General features: G+C 42.5%; 2 protein-coding genes across 2 annotated transcripts in view; both read right to left on the minus strand.

Moving 5' to 3' along the window:
• Positions 1-15,784, minus strand: part of erfl1 (Ets2 repressor factor like 1) — a 150,657-nt gene extending 134,873 nt beyond the window's left edge. The window contains exon 1 of the mRNA XM_061820206.1: positions 15,727-15,784. The gene's annotated coding sequence lies outside the window, so the exon portion shown is untranslated. The remainder of the gene's footprint in view (positions 1-15,726) is intronic.
• Positions 15,785-17,800: 2,016 nt separating this feature from the next.
• On the minus strand, positions 17,801-24,338 carry LOC133501350 (gastrula zinc finger protein XlCGF57.1). Its single transcript, XM_061821039.1, has 2 exons — positions 23,582-24,338; positions 17,801-20,804 (listed from the first exon to the last, which is right to left on the minus strand). Exons 1-2 carry the CDS (start codon positions 23,967-23,969, stop codon positions 19,423-19,425), a joined length of 1,770 nt encoding a protein of 589 aa, XP_061677023.1. The 5' UTR covers positions 23,970-24,338; the 3' UTR covers positions 17,801-19,422.
• Positions 24,339-25,661: the final 1,323 nt, after the last annotated feature.

A 25,661-nucleotide genomic window follows, 5' to 3' on the forward strand; every position in this document is an offset into this window, starting at 1 on the left:
ACATTGTGGATTCTACTTTTAAGTCTCATTATTTACTTTTCACTTGATGAAATTAAAAACGAGGCGGGACAGCACAATCTGCCTCACAATCCTGTGGTTTCAATTGCGACTCCGCCTGCGTGGACTTAGCCTGTTCTCACCGTGCCCGTGTGCGTTTTCTCCAGGTACTCCAGTTTCATCTCACATTCCCCAAAGCATGCAAGGTAGGTTCACTGAAGACTAAATTGGCCGTAGGGGGGAATGAGAGCGCTAATAGTTGTTTATATGTGCCCTGTGAAAGGCTGGCGACCAGTTCAGGATGTACCCCACCTCTCACCTAGAGTCAGCTGGGATAGGCTCCAACATGACCACGACGTTAGTGAGGATCAGCCGTATGGAAAATGAAGGAATGAATGAAAATACAACTAAAGATATTTTCAATTCCATAAAAAAAGTAAACTAAACTAAAGACCCAGTTCAACATTTTTGTTCATTCCTTAACTTCTAAATCAACAATGTCTGAATTTTAATGACAGAGTGATCCAGATTAGGTTCTCGATTGAGAACAATTAGTTGTTTCTGCTGCGTATCTAGCTGCACCAATGAAGTTAAATTCAGAATAATGCCTTGTGCTCCTATGCATATTACAGCTTCTATAACAGAGTCAACAAAAGTGTCAGTGGCGCTGAGCAGAAATGACAGGATGCGATTACACAGTGTCGAGATTAAAAGGCGTGTGCGTCAAAGTGCGACATGCATGCGGAGGGAGGTAAAGTCTGTAGGATGCATGGCTGGAGAAGGGAGGGAGGATGACGGGGTGGGGGCGAGAGACTCCCCGACCACCCTTCCCCTCCTCCTCCTCCTTCCTTCAAACATACACACGGAGAACTGGCTCGGGCAGCGGCTCCGCTAGAGTGGAGAACCATAAATCTTCATATAGCGGCTGTTTTGATTAATGCAGCCGAGTCGAGCTAGGGGGCTGGACCTATCCCATTACGGCCTAATGGAAGATGGAGCGGCGCTGTCTCCACCACTAGGCCCCTGTCATTTGTTCCACTTTGCAGTCCATTTGGCCAAGAGACTACAAGCCACTCCATCAAAAATATTTTCAGAGTTAATTTCCGCCCGCTTAATTCGCCTTGATTCGGATTGCGTATCGAATGGCAGGATCGATTTTCGCCTGGCGTCTAAATTAAATAAAAGCGAGGGGGTATACTTTAAGGCTGCATTTTCTTTCTTTTCTCTTTTCCATTCATTCATCCAGCCATTTCCCAGCCATCCTTTACCCCGGGTCGGCTCATTCTTTTTCCGCGATGCATCTCATTTCCTCCCCTTCTCCCAGATTTTGATAGAGCCGCGTTTGCAGCGGCGGCGGCACAAATGCGATATCTGATTGTGCTTACAGGAGAAGGCCGAGCCGCTGAAAAGCGGAGCTCGGGCAGATTGGAAGAATGGATGGATGGATTTGACGTGAATTACGCAGACAAAAAGGAGTTGGATGGGGGCAAAAGGCAGTTTTTCAGGTAGGCTTTATAACAAGTGAGATCGATGATGCCGGCCCCACGTGGCCACGCCACAACAGCGGCTCCCGAAAAAAAGAAGATGGGGAGGAAGAAGAATTGCCAAGGTCTGGACAGGGGGGAAAAAGTGGGGTAGCGAGAAGAAATAAAAAGAAGGGAAAAAGGCAACGACAAATTGCCCGAGTGTGTCAAGAATTCCCGTTTAGATTTAAAGCTGCGTGTAGCCTATCGTCATATCTTTCCCGAGTCATTTATTTTCTCATTTCTCTCTCTCTCTCCCTCTCCTCACTATACTCTCTCGCTCGCTCTCGGTGCGAATTTATCTGGTGCTCACGTGAAACGGCGGAGGAGGGACAAGGGAGGAGGAGGGAAAAGTCAATAAAAGTCTGTGGCGACAACTGTTTCCCCCATCGCTCTCTTGTCTCCTCCGTGCATTATCCCCCTTACTTTACTTTCTATTTGTTTATGTGCTGAAGCTACTTAGCTCCTCCCTGGCTTCCTCCTCGTTCAACCAAGTTTCCCGTTTCGGATCCACTTTCATCTCATGAGGACCTACGAGCTTATAGCGACTCTTCCCCGGAGAGCCCTATTGATTTTATTCTCCCACTGTGAGCAAGCTTTGAAATTACAAAATCAGGAAGCTGTAGGACACCACTTTATGCTTCCAACGTCGATCTGTTGTGACGTCTGCGAGAAAGTTTTCAGAGGCTGCTGTATTAGCGGCGAAGGCACAGGTGAAGTGCACGGCTGGCATCAAGACATTTGGTGAAAAGTCCGGAATGATTGAGCTTACTTGGAAAACCAGGGCTTTATGATTCTAATTCTATAATTCTGTTTCAGAAATCCTAGACCATATTATTGGAATGGAGGACGAGTTCCTCATATAATGACGGCGCCTCAATTAGAATCCTTGCCCCAAGAAAAATAAATGGCTCTCTCAAATCTTGTCAATGCTGCATTTTTATCCCATCAGAAAAACTGGGGCGGGGTAATGATTTAAGTTAAAAGGTAGTTATGTGGTTCACACACAGACAAAGAGTCAACCGTGTTCATTTAAACTGTTGCTAGCCAAAACAGCAGCACTGTTTTTATGGCCTAAGCGCAAAAACTGACCCAATAGCTATACCTAGGTGGTTTAATTTGTTGCGTGTAACAATGTTACTGTGATAAAAGGATAGAGAAGATAGAAAAGATAAGAGGCTGCATATGTAACTTAAAGGGTCGACGAGACATTTGTAAACAAAACCTACGATTTAGTTCTCTGTAGTATGTGAGCTGTGGTTGAGTTGAAGCTTACTGATCAAACATTTTACATTAGTAGTCCTTAGTAAGCATGGGCCTGTGACTGGCTTTAAGGTTTCCTGCAGTTTTTAAAAAGTCATGGTTTTAAAAGTGCTGAAAGCTATTCTTATGTTGTTGTTTTTTTAATTCAACAGTAAGTGATACAACCCCCCTTCCCATTTTTTATGTGAGCTGTCAGTGAGCCCTACAACTTATCCCCATGTCGAACAATATTTTGGGTGCTGCGGCTTGGGAGAGGAAGTACATCCAAAACATACTTATAAAGAGTGGCTGGGAGAAGAGATTAAATTATAGCACATTTACGAACGGCCAGCCACTACTGTTCGACAAATTCTAAGTAACACTGACAGCTAGTAATATTGGAGGAAAATGGCCGAGAAACTATGTGGGAACCCTAATATCCCGTCAGAATCTGATATTTGCCCATGCGAAGTTCAGTTCAGTGGACGTATTCTGTTCCTTCCTGTGATGGTCCCGTCTTTGCGTGATCTTGCTGGCCAAAAATCAGAATGATTTCTGTCAAGGACCCGCTTCAACTGCAGCTTTAACAAAAATTGCACAGGCTTAGCAGTGCCAATGTCTCGAATGTAATACAAAGACCAAGGCCACTGATCCTCTGCAGCGGTGGCCGGAAAAAGAAATTTCAGTTGTAACTACTTTTGAGAGTCACTTTTAGCCAATATAATTTCACAGTACTGCTGTAGAAGTGTACTACATATTCAGCCCTGGATAGTCGTGCTAATCTCCAACTGATAAATGCCTGTAGATGTGAGGTAGTAACTGCCATTATTGTCCACGTAATAACCGAGCTGAAAGGGTTGATAAATGTGCAGCTTCTCTGGGCTCCGTCTTCCCTCTGGGGGGGGTTCACACTTCCACAGCACCCAGGACTGATAGCCTAGCCATCCGGCAATATATGACTTGTTCACTCAGCCCGTGCAATATCAGCGTTTCCATTTCGTTTGCCACATCTGTTATTGTCTGATTCTTAAGGAAAAAAAGGTGTCTGAGCAGAAGATAATGAAATCAAAAGCCCAACACACACAGTCAACAAGCCCCTGGTAAAAAACGCACAGTGTCAATATTAATCTCCTTGACAGAAAGTCGAAATATGGCATCTGTCACACATCATCTGGCCTCTCTCCTGTCTCTCTGCAGAGTGGAAAAAGCACAGCAAGGAGGTGTTATGAGTCGGAGGGAAAAGGGGTAAATTGAGGACATGGACCAGAGGGGGCATTCATGTAATTTTTTATTTTTAAACAGAGCAAAGTTTTCTTGTCAAACATTTGAATAACTTGAGCAAAACTCAATTGAGCGCAACAAATGTACTCTAATCTTAACGTCTATCTAATGAAGCTCCCCAAACACTGCTTGAGAAAAGCCACAGGTCAATACAACTATTAACAGGATCGCTGATACACATAGTCTAGTGTACAGCACTCACGTCCTACAGGAATGTGAAGTTTAACAGAAATTAATATTAGCCCTCTGAGCCATGATTTAGGTCTTTCAGAACTGCACATGTAAACGTGCTCTATACTGTAGTCTGAAAATGAAATACAGTCGGTGAGTCAAGTGTTATGCAACCTAATCTATTAAAAAATGTATATTTTACAATGGAAAACAGCCTGTTCAGAGATGATTTTTTCCCACCGGGAAAAAAAAATCTGTTGTTGGGTGAAGGAGTCACTATCGCAAAACCTTTAACTGTTTATACAATGTTTTAAGTTTTAAAATATTTAGCCATTCACGTGAAAAAAATATGGTTGCTGTACAAATTAGACCATTAACAGTCTGGTTCTTTGAGAATGACAAAGGCATAAATGTAATTACTGTGTCATCATGAAACTTTACATTAAAAATATAAACTGTATATGGTATATTTGTATATATCAACCACTGTTGGAATTAAAAAAAACAGTAAAAGTGGCATAAATGTCAATGATGATGATAGGTTTCCATCAAACATACACATCCATCCATCTTATGAGCCACTTATCCTCACAAGGGTCATGGTAGTGCTGGTGGGTAGGAGGCGGGGTACACCTTGAACTGGTTTCCGGCCAATCAAAGGGCACATAGAGATAAACAGTCACACTCACAATCACACCTAGGGGCAATTTAGTGTCCAATGAATGCATGTTTTTGGGATGTGGGAGGAAACTGGAGTGCCCAGAGAAAACCCACGCAGGCACAGGGACAGCATGCAACATATACACCATATCAAAAATGCCTTACAAACGCTACAAAAAAAAAGCCAGAGAAGCAAAACTTGGAGTGATAATTCTTTGTTGCTTTGATGCTTCGTTTTGTTGAGAGAAATGTGAATGTCACGTAACAACAAAGTCGATGTTTTGTGCAATTTGGTCACCTGTATTCTGTAATTGTTTGAGGCGTTACGGGTTTAATTGTCATATATTAGCTATTAACACTGAGAGCACAGAGATATAACTTGACCTTGTGGAGTTGAAGGAAACTGTTTTTCTCAAAGTGGACATTCAAAGTCCAAAGAGTGGCCGCACTTGTGGGCAAAAAAATAACTAAATCTTTGTATAAGTGATACAAAACGACCTCCAATAGATTCCCCGTTCATATCCACATTCTATCATCCTTGATTCTCTTCTCCTTTCAGCCTGCAATGCCGCTCCCTCCCAACTCCCTCCCGAAACACTTTCCTCTTTGATCCTTTTCCCCTCTCTCTGCTTCCTCGTCCTCCCACTTCTCTTCCTCCTCACCCCCAACCCTACCCCTCTCTCTGTCTTTTGGACATTTCTCCCAGTTCTTTCTGTCCCCCGACCAGCCTGCCCCTCCCCTCTCGCGCTCTTCTTACCCCTGTGATGAATGAGTCTGTCTGCTGGGTGAAGTTCATATTTACTGAGCAGAGGAGCGCACACTGTCAGTCTCTCTTGCCCTCCACATCTCTATCTCACTGCAAAGAAGACAGAGGGAGCAAGAGGTTACAGTGGGAAGAAAGGAGGAGGGAGGCCCTGGTCAAGAGACCAGCAAACACTCCCACAGTGGAGCTGGCTCGTTGAGGGTGACAAAGGGAATGGGCAAAGTGGGGTGCACATCTCCTGACAAATGAATGCATTTTCTGCCTGTCGCGATCATAGGGCACACCAAGGCCAGATGCTTGGATCTCTCTGAAAGACGATCCGAACAATTATTCTCTAGTGGTGATTTTTCCTTCCTGACCTGCTAAGAAAATGGTTGGGGAAGCAATGTAAATGTTAAACCTGAATGTAAAACCCCAATATTCTTTATGTTGTGTCACCCGAATGGAGTTGGACCGAGTTACAGACACCATGATTGTGATATCAAATAATCAATTATGAAGCTTATGCTGTAACGTTTTCAGATACAAACACAGAAGCATCTGGTCTTTGGATTCAGTTTTTTTTTTTTTTTTTTTTTGCTGATAAACTTTCCTTTCATTTCCTATCTTGGCAAGATGGCCTAGAGGTACGGTACTTGGTGGAATGGTGGTTCCAATTCTAACCCTTACCAACTTATATGAGTGGAAAGACATGGTAACTTCTTATTCTTCTTTTCCTTTCGGCATGTCCCGTTAGGGGTCGCCACAGCGTGTCATCTTTTTCCATCTAAGCCCATCTCTTGCATCTTCCTCTCTAACACCCACTGTCCTCATGTCCTCCCTCACAACATCCATCACCCTTCTCTTTGGTCTTCTGGCAGCACCCTTCTGCCAATATACTCACTCTCTCGCCTCTGAACATGTCCAAACCATCTAAGTCTGCTCTCTCTAACCTTGTCGTCAAAACGTGCAATTTTGGCTGTCCCTCTTTTGAGCTCATTTCTAATCATATCCAACCAGTTCAGTCCAAGCGAGGACCTCAGTATCTTCATTTCTGCTACCTCCAGTTCTGCTTCCTGTTGTTTCTTTAGTGCCACCGTCTCTCATCCGTACATCCTGGCCAGCCTCACTACTGTTTTATCAACTTTGCCCTTCATCCTAGCGGAGATGTCACATTGAACACCAGAGACATTCCGCCAACTGTTCTACCCCTTCTTGGACCCGTTTCTTCACTTCCTTACCACACTCTCCATTGCTCTGTATAGTTGATCCCAGGTATTTGAAATCGTCCACCCTTGATCTCTCTTCTTCCTGGAGCTTCACTCTTCCTCCTCCGCCTCTCATATTCATGCACATATATTCTGTTATACTTTGGCTAATCTTCATTCTCTCCTTTCCTGTGTGTGCCTCCATCTTTCTAATTGTTCCTCTGCCTGCTCTCACTTTCACTGCAGATCACAAAATCATCTGCGAATGTTATGTCATATCATATCATCATATGAAAGACAACATGGTATACTACCCATAATCCTTGGGGGCGGCAAGAATTAAAACAGGTTACTGAGAGTTCCATGCAAAAATCTTGGGTCAGCAACATTGGGTAGAAGGTATGGAGTCAAATTTTGTCTTTTCCTTTGTTTCAAAGAAGCACTTTTAAATCTCACTTTGACCTGATAACATTTGCCACATAGGTAAAGGAAAGGTGTTATAAAGGTTTGGGATTAGACTTTCCAAAGAGCCACATGGTATTAGATGTCTCATAAGTCACTCACTGCAAAAAACCGGCTGGAATTTGTTTCCTGTCAGCGACCTATTTTTGGGTCCCAATACACCAGCAGAGAATCACTTCTGGATGTCATATCTTTGCATAGGGCAATTAAATGACATACAGTGGAACCTCGATAGAAGGGCCAATAAGGGCGAGGGTCAGTCAATATTGTTACATTGAAGCACTTTTTTTTAAGCTATACACATGCACCCATATTACTGTACAGTGCAATTTTTTCCGTGGCCTAAAATGCCCAAAACAGTACAAAATGATTGTAAATGAAGATTTTGAAAAAGTATGAAAGTTCCACATTTGATCCAAACCCACACACTGGTGACTGTTGATGTACAGTAGACATCATCAGCAAGTGACTTACATGCTCTGTGAGGAATTTGTCTGCTAGTTCCAAATCTGTTGCCAAAGGCGAACAGCTTGACCAAAAATTGTACCACAAATACCACGTTAGAGACTCCATTCCTCGGAGCCATGCCGGTTTCTCTTTGCCACATTCTCTGTGCAATAAACAACAGATATAAAGAATCATCACATGACCTCCCCATAAATGCACCACATTCAACATGGCCAACATATAAGGACAAAAAGCGAAAGAGGATTTGGGAATTTTGGAATTGGATCCAGTCATACTGCATGACTGCGACTCTGAAATAAGTGAGAAAAACATCCCTGCCTACATGGCGCTACATTGCCACTTAACAACAGCTCACAGTTCTGAAATGTATAGACTTTGTCAACAGCAGTTTTACTGTAAGTGACCAATGGAAACTATTTTTGGAGACATTCTTCAGTCCTGACGGTGCCTTTTGTCTGAAATGCATTATATCACGCCTGTTTTATTGAGGTTTCATTTAAGAAAATTAGATCTTAGCAGGTATGGGGTCAAACCTTCATGTCATCAACCTTTAGTTATGAGAGCAATTGCATCATAAGTAGGAACTAAGATTAGGATCTGAGGTTAGGGTTTTCTGTTGTGTTTTCTGGGTTTGATCACATGTATGATATTCCAAAAACATGTGTAATGTACTTAGAAACAAATGTCTATTCTTCCCTTAGGGTCTTGGAAGTGCTCACAATTTAGCACTGCCCATCTCTCAAGTAAAAAAGGTTCAATGGACAAAACGGACCCTAAAATGAAAATTAAAATCTGTGACTTCCTTTATTTTAACAGGTATGCATTCTTGAGACATTTTTGTGGGTTTATTCATGATTGACGTACTAAATTTCCTGTTCCTACGTGACTGACTTGATTTAGGCTGAAACGATGAAGAAATTGCCTAACAATCAACAACATTTTTGTAGCTCCTGTAAATCCACAGGTCTCAAAACCCAAATGAAATGTATTTTCTCTCTCATTCGTTTGTGTGCAAGCAGCGCTTTCAGGCACATTTGGACTTCAGAGGCACAGAACTTTAAAAAAAAAAAAAACAACAACAAAATAAACAGTACTAGCAGCACAATAACCAAAAAGGTCTGCAAAAAAATACCCTAGTTTCATCTACACCCACGCGCACATAGCTGTGTGTTGCAGCCAGTCAAACGGTGTGTTCTGACCCATGCGTTTGACCCCCCCTGCCGTGAATGAGAGGAGCACAAGCGGGCCCTGCCGGAGACCTGAAGCGACGGCAAGGAAAAATATACACACACACACACACACACACACAAAAAAGCCCCGCAGAGCCACAGTCTCTTCCCACATGCTGACCCAAGAGGCCAGCGAACAGCCAAAACCACAGCAGTGTGACGACACAGCTGACACCCGGCAACGACACACACAGTCTTGTGTTCCCCCTGGCAAATTGACAAAAAAAAAAAAGTATAGACAGTAAATACGAAGAAAATTGGATGGCTCAAATTACATCACAAAAAGAAAATCCCCCTCAGCTGCACTTTTATAAGATTCCATAATTCAATCCCCACATGGGGAGAGGCCTAAAACACTCGCAACTGTCCGTCAAGAAAATGACAACGTAGAGTTCTTTTGCCATTTGACTTTTGGGGATAAAAGGTTAAATAAATGTAAGATTTTATGATTCTATTTGTTGATCATTTTACGGGAGCTATATAGGCTGTCCGTTTACGCCCGTGGGACGGAACACAGCTGAAAGCAGACGTGTCACGTAGCTGGATCTAATAGACGGGGGGGAGAGCTGGATGGAATCGGCTGAAAATGGAGCAGTATAGGAAGGGAGTAGGATCGTGAGCGGAGGGAAGGAAAGCATCAGGCCATAATCATCTGAATATTAGGGAAAATTGGATGTGAGAAAGGCGAAAATTGGACGCGGGGAAGATTTGAGGAGAGGAAAGAAAAGCTTGAATGCATCATCATGTGAAAACAATGGCCCATTTTAAAAGGGAATAGGGACAAATATGAGACCCGCCGGACAAATTGTTGTAAAAGATCCTTTGGAGCTTCTAAAAGCCATCTTCACCAGACCAATAAGAGGGTCAGGGTCAGGTAGACACGGTGCACTGGTAATATGATACAAACATTGTTGCCGGTCTCCGATGAAAACAAAGTCCGCACGATTCCAGTGTGGAGGGCTCCCTGGTCTACGATTTACCGGTCCCGTTCCTATGTAACTCAAATTCAAACACAAGGCAGCACCGCAGTCTATCACTATCCTCCACTAACACAGTATTAAAGTCATAATTATAGCAAATCTTTGTTTGAACACACTTCTTGGCCATTAGGATAAAACAAATGAAAAAAACAGTGCGGCGGAATCCATTCTTGCCTTTTGGAAGCGCAAAGTCGTTTGTTGTGTGGCATTCGTAACCTGTAAATGTGGAGTGCCTCGAACATTAACGACCCCCACCCACCCCCTACCCCTTTCCTGTAAAAAGTCATGCTTTTAACATTTTATTTCCTGAATGAGCAAAGATGGAAAAGAAGAAAAACACCGACCAGGGTGACCTCATTTAAAGAAAGTGTTGAGACAAGCTTGTGAGTCTGCTTGGCTGGATTTTTTTATTTGAGTGACATTTTCTCCATACAGGCCAAATCCCAATTAATTTTTGAACTGTGGCGAATTTAATGTAAAATATCAACGTCAGGTGTTGATCAACTTTGTGGATTCATGTTGAATAAGACAAATTTTGTGTGTATTCAATCAATTACCCCTTCAATTAATCACATACAAATTGATAGTGCATTCCATCCATGTTCGATCACTCACTGTCATTTTATTTCCTCATGAGAGTTGTTATTAACCAATTACATTTTCGCACATTTTTGACCATTTGGAGTTGCCATCCTCACATTCGACTTTATTATCTGATTTCGAGCGTACGTGAGTATTATGTTTGTTTACTTACTGTTTTGTCAATAGTGCAGGAACAGTTGCCTGAGAAGAACGATCCTTGCAAAGAGTCGCAGAGAGATTTTGCCTCAATCTCCAACTAATTTCATGTTTTTCCAATTAAATGTTGCTGTCCTACATCGTCACAAGCTAAGAGGACAACTTAAGTATCTTATCAGAGAAAACCATCCCAGCTTTGTTCAAATCTCATTGTTGATCAAGCCTCAAATCTTGAAGATCGATCCCATTTTTTAATTTTACCCCATTTCATTTTGGAACATTGGCGTTCTTATCTGATTGCGGTGCTACGCTAACGACGTAAGCGTCCGTGCGTTAGATGGTGCACTGGAATTCCAACACATAAGCACAGCCACTTTGTACTGGTGCAGTTTAGATTATATCTAGTTTTACTATATGATACATCTAATTTTCTTTTGCCCCATATATATTTTTTCTCGTCGTGGTAAGTTTGTTTCTGTGTGATACTTTGAAATCAGATTTTTGAAATCCGTCTTTTGTTTTTTTTTTAATATAATCCTTTGAGTAAATCTTCAACTCCTGCCTGCCTCTGTGGTTCCCACAGGTTTGGGTACACCTTTTGCCTCCACACCACACAAACAATTTGTGACACACATTTCATCAAAATGAGACACTTGCGGACATCTGCTTTTTCACCAGAAAACACTAATTTTGCCCATTTTCTGTCATGTTAATGACCAAATTGGTAACAAAATCATCTGCAACTTATGTTTTTGCATTTTATGCACTTTCAATTTGAAATAACGTCTTGTTTTTGGAGAACAGATTGAAAATTAAAAATAAAATCTGATTTTTCCATCCACCCCATCCATTTTCTTCGCCACTTATCCTCACAAGGGTCACGGGGAGAGCTGGAGCCTATCCCAGCTGTTAATGGGCAGGAGGCAGGGGGACACCCTGAACTAGTTGGCACAGAGACAAACAGCCGCACTCACAATCACACCTAGGGGCAATTTAGAGAGTCCAATTAATGTTGCATGTTTTTGGAATGTGGGAGGAAAGCGGGGTGCATGGAGAAAACCCACACAGGCACGGGGAGAACATGCAAACTGCACACAGGCGGGTCCTGGATTGAACCTGGGACCTCAGAACTGTGAGGCCAACGCTTTACCAGCTGAGCCACCGTGCCACCTAATCTGATTTATCCGTTAATTGAATAATAATCGACACTTTGATTATAGTAGTTGCAGTCTTACTTTGTACATTACCGTGTCGGTGTGGTTGCAGTGGTAAATACAGCGGTTCTTTAATTTTCAAGTTGAATTAGTTTGTGACCGAGCTCATAATTCACTTGGTGACTGTCGGATGTGGTTTTCGCTACCACCTGTCCCCTCTTTCATGAAGCTCCTCCCCTCACTTCAACAGTTTATTGGTAGAAAGTTGCCAAAAGACAGCACCAAAGCACTACTTTTTTATTAGACAGTGCAGTGGCTTGTCTAAATGGAGTGTTTGCCCTTACTTCAACATAGTATGTTGGCACCAAGAGGTCAATACTAAAATAATACTTTTATATTAAAGAAAGATTTGGCTTGAGTAAAACTGGTAACGAATAACTTGGAATGGGTTGCAAAAGACAATTTGCGAGTCGGTGAATCTGCAAGTAGCGATGATCTGGAAACACTATTTATCTTTTTTTTTCCCCAAGGTGAGAGAAAAACATAGAACAAAGTGTCGGTGTATTTGATGAAAAATCAATGAATTTTTGTTGATGAAATGGGTGGCACGGTGGATCAGCTGGTAAAGCGTTGCCCTCACAGTTCTGAAGTCCTGGGTTTGATACTGGCCCCGCCTGTGTGGGTTTTCTCCAGGCACTCTGGTTTTCTCCCGCATTCCAAAAACATGGAACATTAATTGGACACTCTAAATTGCCCCTCGGTGTGATTGTGAGTGCGGCTGTTCGTCTCCATGTGCCCTGCGATTGACTGGCAACCAGTTCAGGGTGTACCCCGCCTCCTGCCCGGTGACAGCTAGGATAGGCTCCAGCACTCCCCGCGACCCTCGTGAGGATAAGCGGAAAAGAAAATGAATGGATGGATGGATGGATGGATGGATGTTGATGAAATATTCTTGAAAGCTATTTGCTCTGGCTCCTAAAATGTAAAATACACTACCATCATTGGAGCGCAAAAATGTTTCTCTTTGCAATGTTGACCACGGGCGACATTTTGTCTTTTAAAGCACGGCTTAACAAACTTCTCCCAAGCTTGGCGTGGTCCCTGAAGCATCTTCTCCCACAGTGATTCATTTCCCCCTGGTGCCTCGAGAAGGGAACTGCCGCTTGCTTGGTCAGTGCACGTTTTTGGGGTGTCAAAACACAAGACAAACAACAGACACACCTTTAGTCACCGGGGTGCATTCCCAAAGACAAACACCTCTTCATCCCAGGAACATATTTGTCCTGCTGTATGGGTGGAGGAAAAAAAAATAAAAAATTGAAGGGGGGGGGGGATAGACGGTGGTGAAGGGCGTGATCCATCTCAATTTTCCAAATCTATTAGCTTTTTTTGTGGGGCCTGCCTCTCCACCAGCCAAATCTTTAAAAGCAGCGCTTGTTCAACAATTATGATAACTGCAACCGGGCGAATTAGAGGCTCCAAAGCCATTCATCTCCTCGCCCCTCCCACACGCGGCCGTGACGCGGCTAAATGAAAAATGGACACGCTTTAGAAAGTATTGATTCCGGCTTTAAACAAAGGTACAGTCAATATTATTTACTCCTAAATATATCTTTGTTATCTGCGCGGGAGTCAGTCCCGCTCGCCGCTCAGTCCTCGTAATTGCGGACATAAAAATAATAGAGCAATTGCCACAAAATTGACGGTGACAGGCTGGCCGTCGTTGTGCTTTGCTGTGATGTAAATGAACGAGAGGGCACATATCAACTACAATCAAAACGGGAGATAACGAGAAAACGCAGGGAAAATAAACGAGGTCTTTCAAAGGTAATTCAATGCGCCGAAGTGACAATCAATCTTCAGATGTTTCCATATCACTGCTGTCCAAAAAAAAAAATACAAAAAATACAAAAAAAAAAAATATATATATATATATATAAACAGGTATAATTACTGGACCTGTTCAAACGTCAATTTTCTATTTTCTTTTTAAAGAGAAATTTAAGTTTGTTTACAACTACATCTGTGAATTGTGTGTGCAGAATTATTGTAATGGCTTTTCTTTTTGTATTTATTCAAATGTTTTTCGCATTTATGAAATACAGTCATTGTGATGTTTTTTTCCTTTGTATGTTTATCAATTTCCAACTAACAGATTATCAAATTAACTCTGAACTATTTTGATCATCAATTCATTGTTTAGGGCGGCACTGTGGTCTAAGTGTTAAGAGCGTTGGCCTCACAGTTCTGAGGTCCCGGGTTCAATCCTTGACCCGCCTGTTTGGACTTTGCATGTTCTCCTCGTGCCTGCGTGGGTTTTCTCTGGGTACTCCGGTTTCCTCCCACATCCCAAAAACATACAACATTAATTGGACCCACGAAATTTCCCCTCGGTGTGATTGTGAGTGCGACTGTTTGTCTCCATGTGCCCTGCGATTGGCTGGCAACCAGTTCAGGGTGTACCCTGCCTCCTGCCCGTCGACAACTGGGATAGGCTCCAGCACTCCCGCAACCCTTGTGTGGATAAGCGGCGAAGTAAATGGATGGATGAAATTAATTGCTTAGACGTTTGACTTACAACTGTCTGAATGGTCTGCTTCTCAGCAGTAACAACAGTAAATCCTCCTTAAAAGCAGAAGGATTATCTTTGTTTAGTCAAAATAAAACATTTGGAAACATTTACTTTTCGTTAGGAAAACAATTATCAACATTTTTGCCTATTTTCAGATATTTCAAGCCAAACCAATTACTGAATCATCATGAATTCATGTTTGCACGTTTATGCACTGCCAGATTGATCATGATCTGTTTTTAAATTAGGGGATGCCAATATAAAAAAAAAACCCACCTCATTACTGGATTCATTGACTAATCAAAAATTAATTTCTGATTAAAAAACAACAACCCTGTTTGCAGTTTTTTAACTGGCATTATTTGTATAAATTTAATCCTTTTTTAATTTATTCAGTACATACTCCTGTACAAAGTGGCGGTTTCTGATGTGGGCAGCACTAAGAAAAGGGGGATACTTGACCCACCCAGGCTTGGGGTTAGTAACCCCAACCAAACCACCACCACCCACACACCTGTGGGGAGGGGATCTCATTTAACAAACAAACCTCAATTCTCCAACATATGAAATGAGAATACACAGCACTAAAATTTCAAAAGAAATCATGTCCCAATATTTAAGACTTGTTAGATTTAAGATATTTTTGTATTTTTGTCTGGATTTGGCACAAACAAACATATCAAAATAGAAGAGTTCAATGTATTTAAATTGTGTTCTCAGAATAATACCAGCAAGAGGGATTTTATTTAAATTTTTGTTTTTGAAAAAGAAAAATAATAATAATAATCTGTCCACTAGTGAGCGCCACTGTACACACAGATTAAACAAGTTGTTGACAAAACAAGGATTTAGTGAGACTCTTTTATTATATCATTTGACCAGTGTTTTTGGACAACATGTGATTCTGCAAAAGCTTCATTCATATTGCCTTAGCGGTCCCCTCCATCAGTAAAAAAAAAAAAAATAAAATAAAAATGTTCAAAAGGAGGCAGACACAGCTCTCTGGTGGCTCAAAGGGAACACTACAATACATTTGAAATCCGGGTTTTCTGCTCACCTCTTTAGGCATGCATGGATATTGTAAATAAATCACCGTCGAATCAGAGCTAATACAAGAAGTGTTACATGTCAAATTATTCACTTCTACATTCCAAATAAACTGTTTTTACATCAATATTGATACCATTGTCATCTTATGAAAGTGAACATTTCAGAGGAACGAATTAATACTTCTATAGGTCTTTACAAAGAGGGATTTAAAAAGGGACCCCCAGTACACCCAATCTTGTACTATCTTACCTTATAGTGCTCATGAAATTCCCTGAAACATGAGCCACTGTCAGGAAGGGTGTTTCATTTGTTTCCATTACGTAGCTACCTGCAGAGCAAATAAGAAAAAGGAAATACACGTTAGTCCAATGCGAAACTGTGATGCAGTGGGAGAAGGCTTAAATGTGTCATAAAACTGGGATACACAAACTCTGGCTATCCACAATTCATTGAAAGAATCTGACTTTCAGCGATTGAAATAACCTTTCTGACATGCACTTCTGAAACTAACAGCGTGACTCGAATTTGCAAAATGCCTCAATGGGAAAAGGCATCCCCAACTGCGTGCTGGAGAGGTAGAAATGTGCCAAGTCGTTCCCCAATTAAACTCAACGCTGCAAACGAAGATGCACAAGTTTTATACATTGTGGGATGTGCGATTAATTGTTGGGGCCAAAGTGCTTCATTGTTCCCCGTTTGAACCACAACGTCCATCTTTTTTTTTTTTTTAAGCAATTATCGTCAAACATGTATAACGTATTTTGAAACAAATGCCTGAAATTCATTTACAAGTTCTGCATACGACGCCTAAACTACATATTCTTTAAATTTGGTTAAAAGTACTAGATGACTAGATGACAAGGAAAGGATTGTGTTTCATGCCATACTTACATGTAAAAAAAAAAAAAAATGTAAATTCGCATGAGTTCCAAGTAACAGTCGGCAACAGTCCCATTCGGAGTTAAAAATTGGCTTGAAATATGTTGTATCTGCAGGCAACGTGTGGGCTTGAGGGGCTGCTAAAACAGCTACACATTTCTTTTTAGAAGTTAGAAACGGACGAAATGTGATTTAATTCGCTTAATCAGCAGAAGGGAACGACAGTCGTGCTGTGGAATAACAATTTAGCTTCCCCGACCATTTGGTTTAATCTCCGACTGGTTTGGCCGGCTAAAGTCAAACTCAGACACAGCGTTGGAAAGTGGACCCGCCCCAAAGGAACACACCTTAAATAGTGAGCCCATTTTCCGTTGACATTAGAGGTAAATCCACTGATCAAGTTGGCCGCCATCTTGGTACTCCCAAAACGCGCGCAGGACACGATTTACAGGTTGCATTATGGTGGGGTTTTTCTCCAAATGTGACATGTAGAATTAAAACTGGGCGTGTGAGCTTGACATTTTTTCAGTTCTGGTAACTTGAAGGATTTTCAATTCGACTTGGTAAGCCAAAAAAGGCTAAGTGCAAAGGAAAGACATATAACACAGTGACTACCAAGAAACCATGCATATTACCTAGGGCCCGATGTTAATTTTCCCAAGCTACGCTGTGAAGCACTATCATCATAACAGCAAAAAAAAAAAAAAAAAAACTAAGCATTTCTTTGTCATAAAAACATGAAATTTTAAGCCTATCAGCTAGATATATTTTTGGAAATAAGGACTCTCAATGGGAAAATACATGCTAAATGCATTGTTCATTTGTTGTCTCTGTGACATCCTATTTCAGACAGAAAATGTAAACTTGTTTCCTCACATTTTAAAATCAAACTCAATTCGCAGACTTCTGTATTATAAAATTCATCAAAAATTTCACAGAAAATGTTTTCTTGCTTATCCACCAGTGAAGTTTGGGAAAAATATTTACATCGCTTTTTCGCAAAAAAACATTGGTTTATAAAGGTGAAGCAGAGAGCGAACAGTAAACAACAATCGTAAACGAAACTTTTTTCAAATGAATTAAGCTAATCAAAAAATTTTAAAAACCCTTTACAAACAAACTTTAACAGTGTCAAAGTAAATCTTTCTAACTTACCTGTGGAATGTTTTCTCACAACCACAAAACTGGCAATTAAAAATTGCTGTGGCTGCACAGGTCGGCGTGGTTGTTTTGGGAGTATCAAGATGGCAGATGGCGACTTCAGTTTTGGTGGCCAATGAGCCATCCTGTCTTTTTTTTTGTTTTTGTTTCTTTATCAGTGGGTAAATCACACGATGAAGGTTTTTAGTGTTGTCCCCCCAGGTCGGTAAACACTTCCGGTCGACACACTCATGGGCCATCAGATAATAATTTTGAAGAATTACACGCGCACGCACAGTGTTCATGCACTGGTCATATAATTTATTACATTTTCTTATTTTTTTAAACATTTACAAGTAGAACAGCACGAGTTAGTCGAGACGAATTAATCAAGTACACCACAATGTATGCCACATCACTTTGTACTATTAGCGTAATTTAAAAAAATAGTGAAATAAATAGAGTACTGCAGACTTAGCAAATTAAAAGAAAATAAGAACATCAATTTCCATGTAAAATTTTAAATACAGTGGAACCTCTCAAGTCGAATTTGTGAATTTTCCATCCTCCTCTTCTCATTCTCTTTTCCTTGCAGATGATCTATGTCTGCCTCCAAGTGGTTATGTCCCCCAAAAGTTGTGAGATTTAAAATGAATAAACGTTTAACAGATGCAATTCCACAAGTGTTTTGCTTATTCTTTAGCTTACTTCAAAATTTTCTTCAAGTGCAGTTACAACAGAGGCAAGTGTGACGCTAAACATCGGACTTAAAATGGCGAGGATGAATGCCAAAGTAGTGGTGCATATAACTCCTTCTTTCATGGCTGCTCAGTATAACATGGTGAAAAGACACAATAACTCAACAATTAGGGCAGCAACTAGGACTTGGGTATTTCAAGCACCTTGAGTTAAAAATAAATATATATATTATGAAGCACAAGGGAACCAATGGTGTTAAAGTGGCACAACGTGCAAGGTCACCTCGGAACTAGGAGGTGGAAGTTGAGCTGCGTGACTGAAGAAGCAGCAACATGGCGACAACGAAGAGAAGAAAATAGCAAGAATGACAGAAAATGGCAAAAGAGTGGAAGCATTTCATTCTGAAAGCCAAGGCGAGCAGTGTGACATTTAATTAAATTTGGAAGTGGGTGGGGTGGCGCCTCCAAAGGTCCCTCTCAACGTATCTGTAAGTGAGCTGCTCTGAGTTTTCTCAGGTTGTGATTTTACAGTGGGATAAAAAAGAAAATAAAATCTACAAATAAAGCAGATTTGTGAATTCCGAACCAGAAATAATCTGGGATTGACTGTGAAAGTAATTTGGGCGGCTAACCCTACAGCACAAATTAAACTTAAGCCATGGTACCACGAATAAAACTGTTGCGGGTGGGGAGATGAGCATCCATGGTGGGGAGGGGGGTGTCAATGACTTGCAGGAGGGGAATTAATCGATATATCGTTTTATTGGGTTCGAGTTAACACGTTGTGGCCATTACATTGATACAATGCAAGATAAATCCTTATTTTTTGGGGCGGGTTGGGTCACAGGGGTACAGGATGAAATACACTTCCCAGAGCAGAATAATGGATGCTCCAAAAACTTTATTGCTGAGGGAATATCACTTTTGTGATAAGTTGTTTAACATTGACATTTTTTAGATTAAAATGTATAAAAGGGTTGTGTTTAAAGGCACCTTTCTGCTCGCTTTGTAAAATGTTAGCAATTCGCTGATTTGATGGGTGATTTGTGTTTAGTGAAGGGGCGTAATCAATTAAAACCAGAAGATTACAAAGATTTTTATCGAAAACCCGCATCAGCCAGCCCCAACTCAGTTTTTATGCAATAAGCAGCAGTGCTCCGTTCCGACTAATTTAGAGGTTCCACTGTAGTTCACTTTGAAAGATTTTGCTAAGTACACAGTTTTCAAGTCAGCGACACTTCGCCACGTGTCCGGAGAGGTGGTGGGAGCGGGCGAACCTGCGCAGGCAGATGGGGCAGGAGAACGGTTTCTCACCGGTGTGCGTGAGCATGTGCGTCTTCAAATGACCCGACAGGCGGAAGCTTTTGCCGCATTCCTCGCATATGTACGGTCGCAGGTTGGTGTGAGTGCGCCGGTGCTTGCCCAGGTCGCCGGATGATGTGTAACGGCGGTGGCATTCCGGGCACTCGAAGGGCTTCTCCCCGGAGTGCGTCCGCTTGTGCTTCACCAGGTCACCGGACTGCGTAAAGCTCTTGTCGCACTGGTCGCATTTGTAGGGCCGCTCGCCGGTGTGCGTGCGCTGGTGGTTGCGGAGGTGCGCAAGGCGGATGAACTTGTTGCCGCAGACTGTGCAGTGGTAGGGCCTCTCGCCAGTGTGGGTGCGCAGGTGGATCTTTAGTGCGCCCAAGTCGCTGATCTTCAGGCCGCAGTCGCTGCACTGGTGCGTCTTGTCGCCGTTGTGCAGCTTGGTGTGCACGCGCAGGTTCTTGCGGGTGTTGAATCGCTTGGTGCAAACCAGACAATGGAAAGGCTTTTCGTTGGAGTGCGTCCTCAGGTGGAGATTCAAGCTCGCTTTGAGTCCGAACTCCTTCCCGCATTGGCTGCAGGAGAACTCTTTCTTGGCAGAGTGCGTGGTGAGGTGGCATTTGAGCTGGTGTCCCCTCTGGAAGGCCTTCCCGCACACTTGGCACTTGTGCGGCTTCTCGCCCGTATGGATCAGGGCGTGTTGGCGCCAGCTGCTGCGCTCCACAAACCGCCGGCCGCAGTCCTTGCACACGAATGGCCGGTCACCTGTGTGGGTGCGCATGTGGTCCTCCAAACTCTGGGGCGTGCGCAACTTCTTGCCACACTCGCTACACTCAACACCCACATCCAGACAAATGGGCTTCTCCTCAGATTCCGCGTTGGGCGCATTGCACAGATGGGGCCCCTGTCCCCAGGTGGCCTTGAAACTCTTCCCGCAGAGCATGCAGCACAGATGCCCCCCTCTGATGACCACCGACATGTCGTGCCAGCGCTGACAGTGGTTCTTCAGGTTCTTCAAGTACTGGAAGCTACGCGCACATGTCGGGCAAGGGTGGAGCCGGCGAGGTGGGGCGGACGGGTGGGCCTCTTTGACGTGGACTCGCAGGTAGACTTTAGAACTGAAGGTGCTACCGCAGGTAGTGCAGATGTGTTGCGGGATGAGGTTCTGGTCACAGTCAGAGAGACACTTTTTGAGCTCAGCGAGGTACTCCTTCTGGTGTACCCACTTAACGTGCTTCTCCAGGAAGTCCAGGTTTGTGAAGGAGACATCACAGTGAAGACAGGGGAAGAACTCAGACAGCAGCTCTGAAAGGAAAGGTGGAATCAGGAAAGAGAGCGGTGTATGAAAAATGATGTAGTCATTTATATTGATTATGGGAAAAATGGTGAGTTAGTGGTTAGAATGTCTCGCTCACATGTAAGAGGATCTGGGCTCAAATTAGGAAGGCAAACAACGAGTCAATAAAATCAATCATTTAGAATGTCGGCAATGAATTTCACTATCGATTTGTAGGGTTGTGAGAATATTTAATAAGTCGCCCATTCTGTTGGTGTTGTGGACACAGCAGAGGACCAGAGGCTGCACTCATGGAGAAGACATATTTGCATTTCTAAACCAATAAATGTGCTGAATCTGAATGATTTCAAAACTGACGGCTAAGAATTTATCCTGATTACAGAAAAGTCTTGATGCTTTCAATGCACAAAAGAAACTTAATGGCGCCGCATATCCATCCATCCATTTTCTTTGCCGCTTATCCTCACAAGGGTCGCGGTGAGTGCTGGAGCCTATCCCAGCTGTCAACGGGCAGGAGGCGGGGTACAGCCTGAACTGGTTGCCAGCCAATTGCAGGGCACATGGAGACAGACAACAGCCGCACTCAGATACACACCTCGGGGCAATTTAGAGTCTCCAATTAATGTTGCATGTTTTTGGGGATCTGGGAGGATCTGGGACGGCTTTTCCACCCTGCAACAAAGTGTCAAATCAGATATTGTTTTTAAGTTCCCTTGCTATTCTGCCTTCTTCTCACCGTGAATCGCACGCACTCATGGCTGACAGTGCGGCGCTCTAATTCACTAGCCGAAGGGACATTTCATTTTCGACTAGGGCCGTACTTAAAAGTACATAACACAGTGTGTTTTTTTTAGTCAAGCAAAAAACATCAGAAAAACTGAAATTGAGGAAAACTAATTAAAAATATTTCAGCCTTTGTACATTTTCCAGGAAATATCATCAAACACTTGTAGTGTATTCAGAAATTAAGTCATTATTCAGGGTCTTTTAGACTCAAAATTGTCCAAAAATGTGAATGTGTGTGTGAATGATTGTTTTTTTCCCCCAATTATTTAATTAATCGAGCACTTAAAAAAATCTCAGCTGAAACAAAGTGCACTACATGAATAATAAACATCAAACAAACAATTATCAAACACTAAAAGCTTTAAAATGCAAAAGTGCTCAAATTTTTGGTATTAGATAAGTTCTTAAGTAGAGGTAACACTTTAATAAGTAAATTTAGAAATAGACACATTGCCCCACCTTGTGATCGGATCGGTGATCGGCCCCAAAAATCCTGATCGGTGTATAGAGCTTGTGCACCTACGTCATAAAAATCACGTGATCTTTGTTTAAGTTGCTATATTGCCGGTCCAACAAAGCATTGTTCAATGCTAAGTCGGTTGGAGACAACACGAAAATATGTCTTAAAACACGACACTCAGAGTCTTGTCCGATACCGTTAGACATTTATAAGGTGATAATAAATGAAGGTACGTGGAAAAATTAGATAAACTCAGCATAGAGAACCTGTATTTAATGGCGAAGTTGATGTTTTCACCGAGACGGAATTGGAGCGTTAATTCGCTTCCGCTTGTCTTGGACAACTGGGTATACACATGGATCTGGTGAGTAAATCGTTGAGATGTACACAGTAGAGTTTGAAAGCGTAGAAAAGTCTGGACACATACAAATACTTCGTTGCTGGATCTATTTTCAATCAAGAATAAATCCCACATAGTGATGGAGCACCTAAGATTTTTTCAATATAAATACCAATATTTAAATAAATGACCCCTAGTTTTACACAAACTCGCATTCATTAACTATGATTGAAAAAAAAAAAAAAGAGGACGCCGTCGTCTCCACGGAACGTACACGGAAGCGATTGCGGCCACACTTAACCTTCGTAAACGTCTGCGACAGACTTTTTTTTTTTTAATACGCATTTTTCTCAAATGCGTCAATTTGGCATTATAAATACTTTTTGGGAATTTGAGATTGGGAAGAATAATTCCTACCTGAAATGAAGCGATTGCTACACAGGCGTGTGTGTATTTTTGTTGGGCACCATCCATCAAATCCATTGATATTTTCTGGTCTTTTCAGATGGTATTCCACAGAATAATCTCTTTGAATATCTGTCTTGTCTGTTGTGACAACCAAGAGCACAACAGGTCTCGGGTTTTGTAAATTTTCTCCTCTAGTTCAATGTCTCCCACAATGTCGAGCAGCTGTTTGACGGGCAATATGACGCCGTGAAAATAGTGACGTCACGTGCACGAGCTCTATAAAGCTAACGCAAGAGGCGGCCTCAGGTTCAACATGTCACTTATGTTAATTACAGGTTTGTTACAGTTTGTCCACAAAAACATTATTTTCCTAATTATCTGGCCACTATGTTTTCCTATGAAATAGTGACTGTTTTGGTCTTTAACATGTCAAAAAACAGGGAAAATGTTGATATTTTTTTCCAAAATAAAAGCAGTAGTTTTTAAATATTTCATTTTGATTTGACAAAAGACAAAAATCTGAAAATATTTACTGTTGAGAGGCAGAAATCAGAGGATTTGGACTATTATTTTATGGTAAATAATGGCTCAAAACTATTAATTGATGAGCAAAGGGCCGAGCTCAGCTGTAACGGTGGTAAAAAATAAACGCTACGGAAAACAATATGTGGCCCGTGATGGACTGGCGACCAGTCCAGGGTTTACCTGCCCAAAACTCAAAGGCCCCACTGAGGACAATGATTAGGCAAAATGGACAGACCGCTATTGTGGGGCAGGGGGGGATTCCTTACCAGTGTCATCCTCCTCCCCGTCATCCTCTACCTGGTCTCCATCTTGTGAATCCTCGTCTTGTCCGTCTTCTTCTTCTTCTTTGATGACGTCCTCCAGCTTGACAGCCACCTCGTACTCGCATCCTGCCTGGAGGTCCAAGTCAGGTTCCCGCTTGAAAGGACGGTGACCATCTGGGGTCTCTTCCGAATAGCTTAACGGGACGCCACAAATGATCTCGCTGATCTGGGGGAAGCGCGGCTCCTCCTTGACTCGGATGTCGAGCATCTGCCCGTCCGTGCAATCGTCCTCCGTGCTGTCACGTGACCGCCCTTCATCCTCACTTTTGAACGTGATCACGACATCGTCCTCCGTCGCCTTCTCCGGCGACTCCACACACTCCACCTTCATCTTGTTCTCTTCCGAGGAATACGTTCCAACAATCACGGCGACGGTAGTGAAGCTACGCCTGCGACAATAACGCCGTGATTGAGCACCCACCCACCCAGGGCTAGCGTAATGGCGTTAGCATCGTGGCTAACCACGTTAACCTGCCTGCGGTCGCGAGACAGAGGGAACCACCGCCGTGCCGTCACACATCCTATCTTCGGGCGCTACGGTTATATAGCTGTCGTTAAAGCTGCTGTTTTAATAGCATTGAGAAGCAACCCCCGCCCACCCCGTGTTTACTGACCTGCTCCCTTCGTGAGTTTAATGACAACATATGAGAGGGGGCGAGAAGGGAGAACGTCCGGCTTACGCGGCCAATCAGCGCGCCGGAGGGACGTCCATATTTAAAGCTCCCCGAGTTAGACCACGCCTCTTCCCGCTCATTTGCGATTACTGGACGTTGTAATATTATTAACAATTGATGAAAATAGGTGTTGGATATCCCATTATACACTGGAATACAAACATCTATAAAATATAATACAGTACAAAATGCGTCTAAATATAGGTCGCAAAAAGATACCTGCACAACACATCTGAACGGGCAATCTTCAATTAACACACCATGCATGTTTTGGAATGTGGGAGGAAACCATGTGAGTTGATGGTTTCTCAAGGGTGACTTATAGTAATTAACCTTTACATAATTTATGTCCAGTATATAAATACTGCATATAAAATGTAGTTTTAGTTTCAATTATTTCATTTTTTAAATCTATAATCCATCCATCCATCTGTTTTCTTCATCCTCACTTTTGAACGTGATCACGACATCGTCCTCCGTCGCCTTCTCCGGCGACTCCACACACTCCACCTTCATCTTGTTCTCTTCCGAGGAATACGTTCCAACAATCACGGCGACGGTAGTGAAGCTACGCCTGCGACAATAACGCCGTGATTGAGCACCCACCCACCCAGGGCTAGCGTAATGGCGTTAGCATCGTGGCTAACCACGTTAACCTGCCTGCGGTCGCGAGACAGAGGGAACCACCGCCGTGCCGTCACACATCCTATCTTCGGGCGCTACGGTTATATAGCTGTCGTTAAAGCTGCTGTTTTAATAGCATTGAGAAGCAACCCCCGCCCACCCCGTGTTTACTGACCTGCTCCCTTCGTGAGTTTAATGACAACATATGAGAGGGGGCGAGAAGGGAGAACGTCCGGCTTACGCGGCCAATCAGCGCGCCGGAGGGACGTCCATATTTAAAGCTCCCCGAGTTAGACCACGCCTCTTCCCGCTCATTTGCGATTACTGGACGTTGTAATATTATTAACAATTGATGAAAATAGGTGTTGGATATCCCATTATACACTGGAATACAAACATCTATAAAATATAATACAGTACAAAATGCGTCTAAATATAGGTCGCAAAAAGATACCTGCACAACACATCTGAACGGGCAATCTTCAATTAACACACCATGCATGTTTTGGAATGTGGGAGGAAACCATGTGAGTTGATGGTTTCTCAAGGGTGACTTATAGTAATTAACCTTTACATAATTTATGTCCAGTATATAAATACTGCATATAAAATGTAGTTTTAGTTTCAATTATTTCATTTTTTAAATCTATAATCCATCCATCCATCTGTTTTCTTAGCCACTTGTCCTCACGAGGGTCAGGGAGAGTGCTGGAGCCAAACGCAGC

The sequence above is a fragment of the Syngnathoides biaculeatus genome, chromosome 5 (genome assembly GCF_019802595.1).
Source record: "Syngnathoides biaculeatus isolate LvHL_M chromosome 5, ASM1980259v1, whole genome shotgun sequence".
NCBI lineage: Eukaryota > Metazoa > Chordata > Actinopteri > Syngnathiformes > Syngnathidae > Syngnathoides > Syngnathoides biaculeatus.

Excerpts from the sequence above, each read along its gene's own strand:
- LOC133501350 (XM_061821039.1), bottom strand. The coding sequence starts at position 23,969 with ATGAAGGTGGAGTGTGTGGAGTCGCCGGAGAAGGCGACGGAGGACGAT. Across the intron at positions 20,805-23,581 it reads CGGGGAGGAGGATGACACTG|AGCTGCTGTCTGAGTTCTTC; the intron begins GTAAGGAATCCC and ends CTTTCCTTTCAG.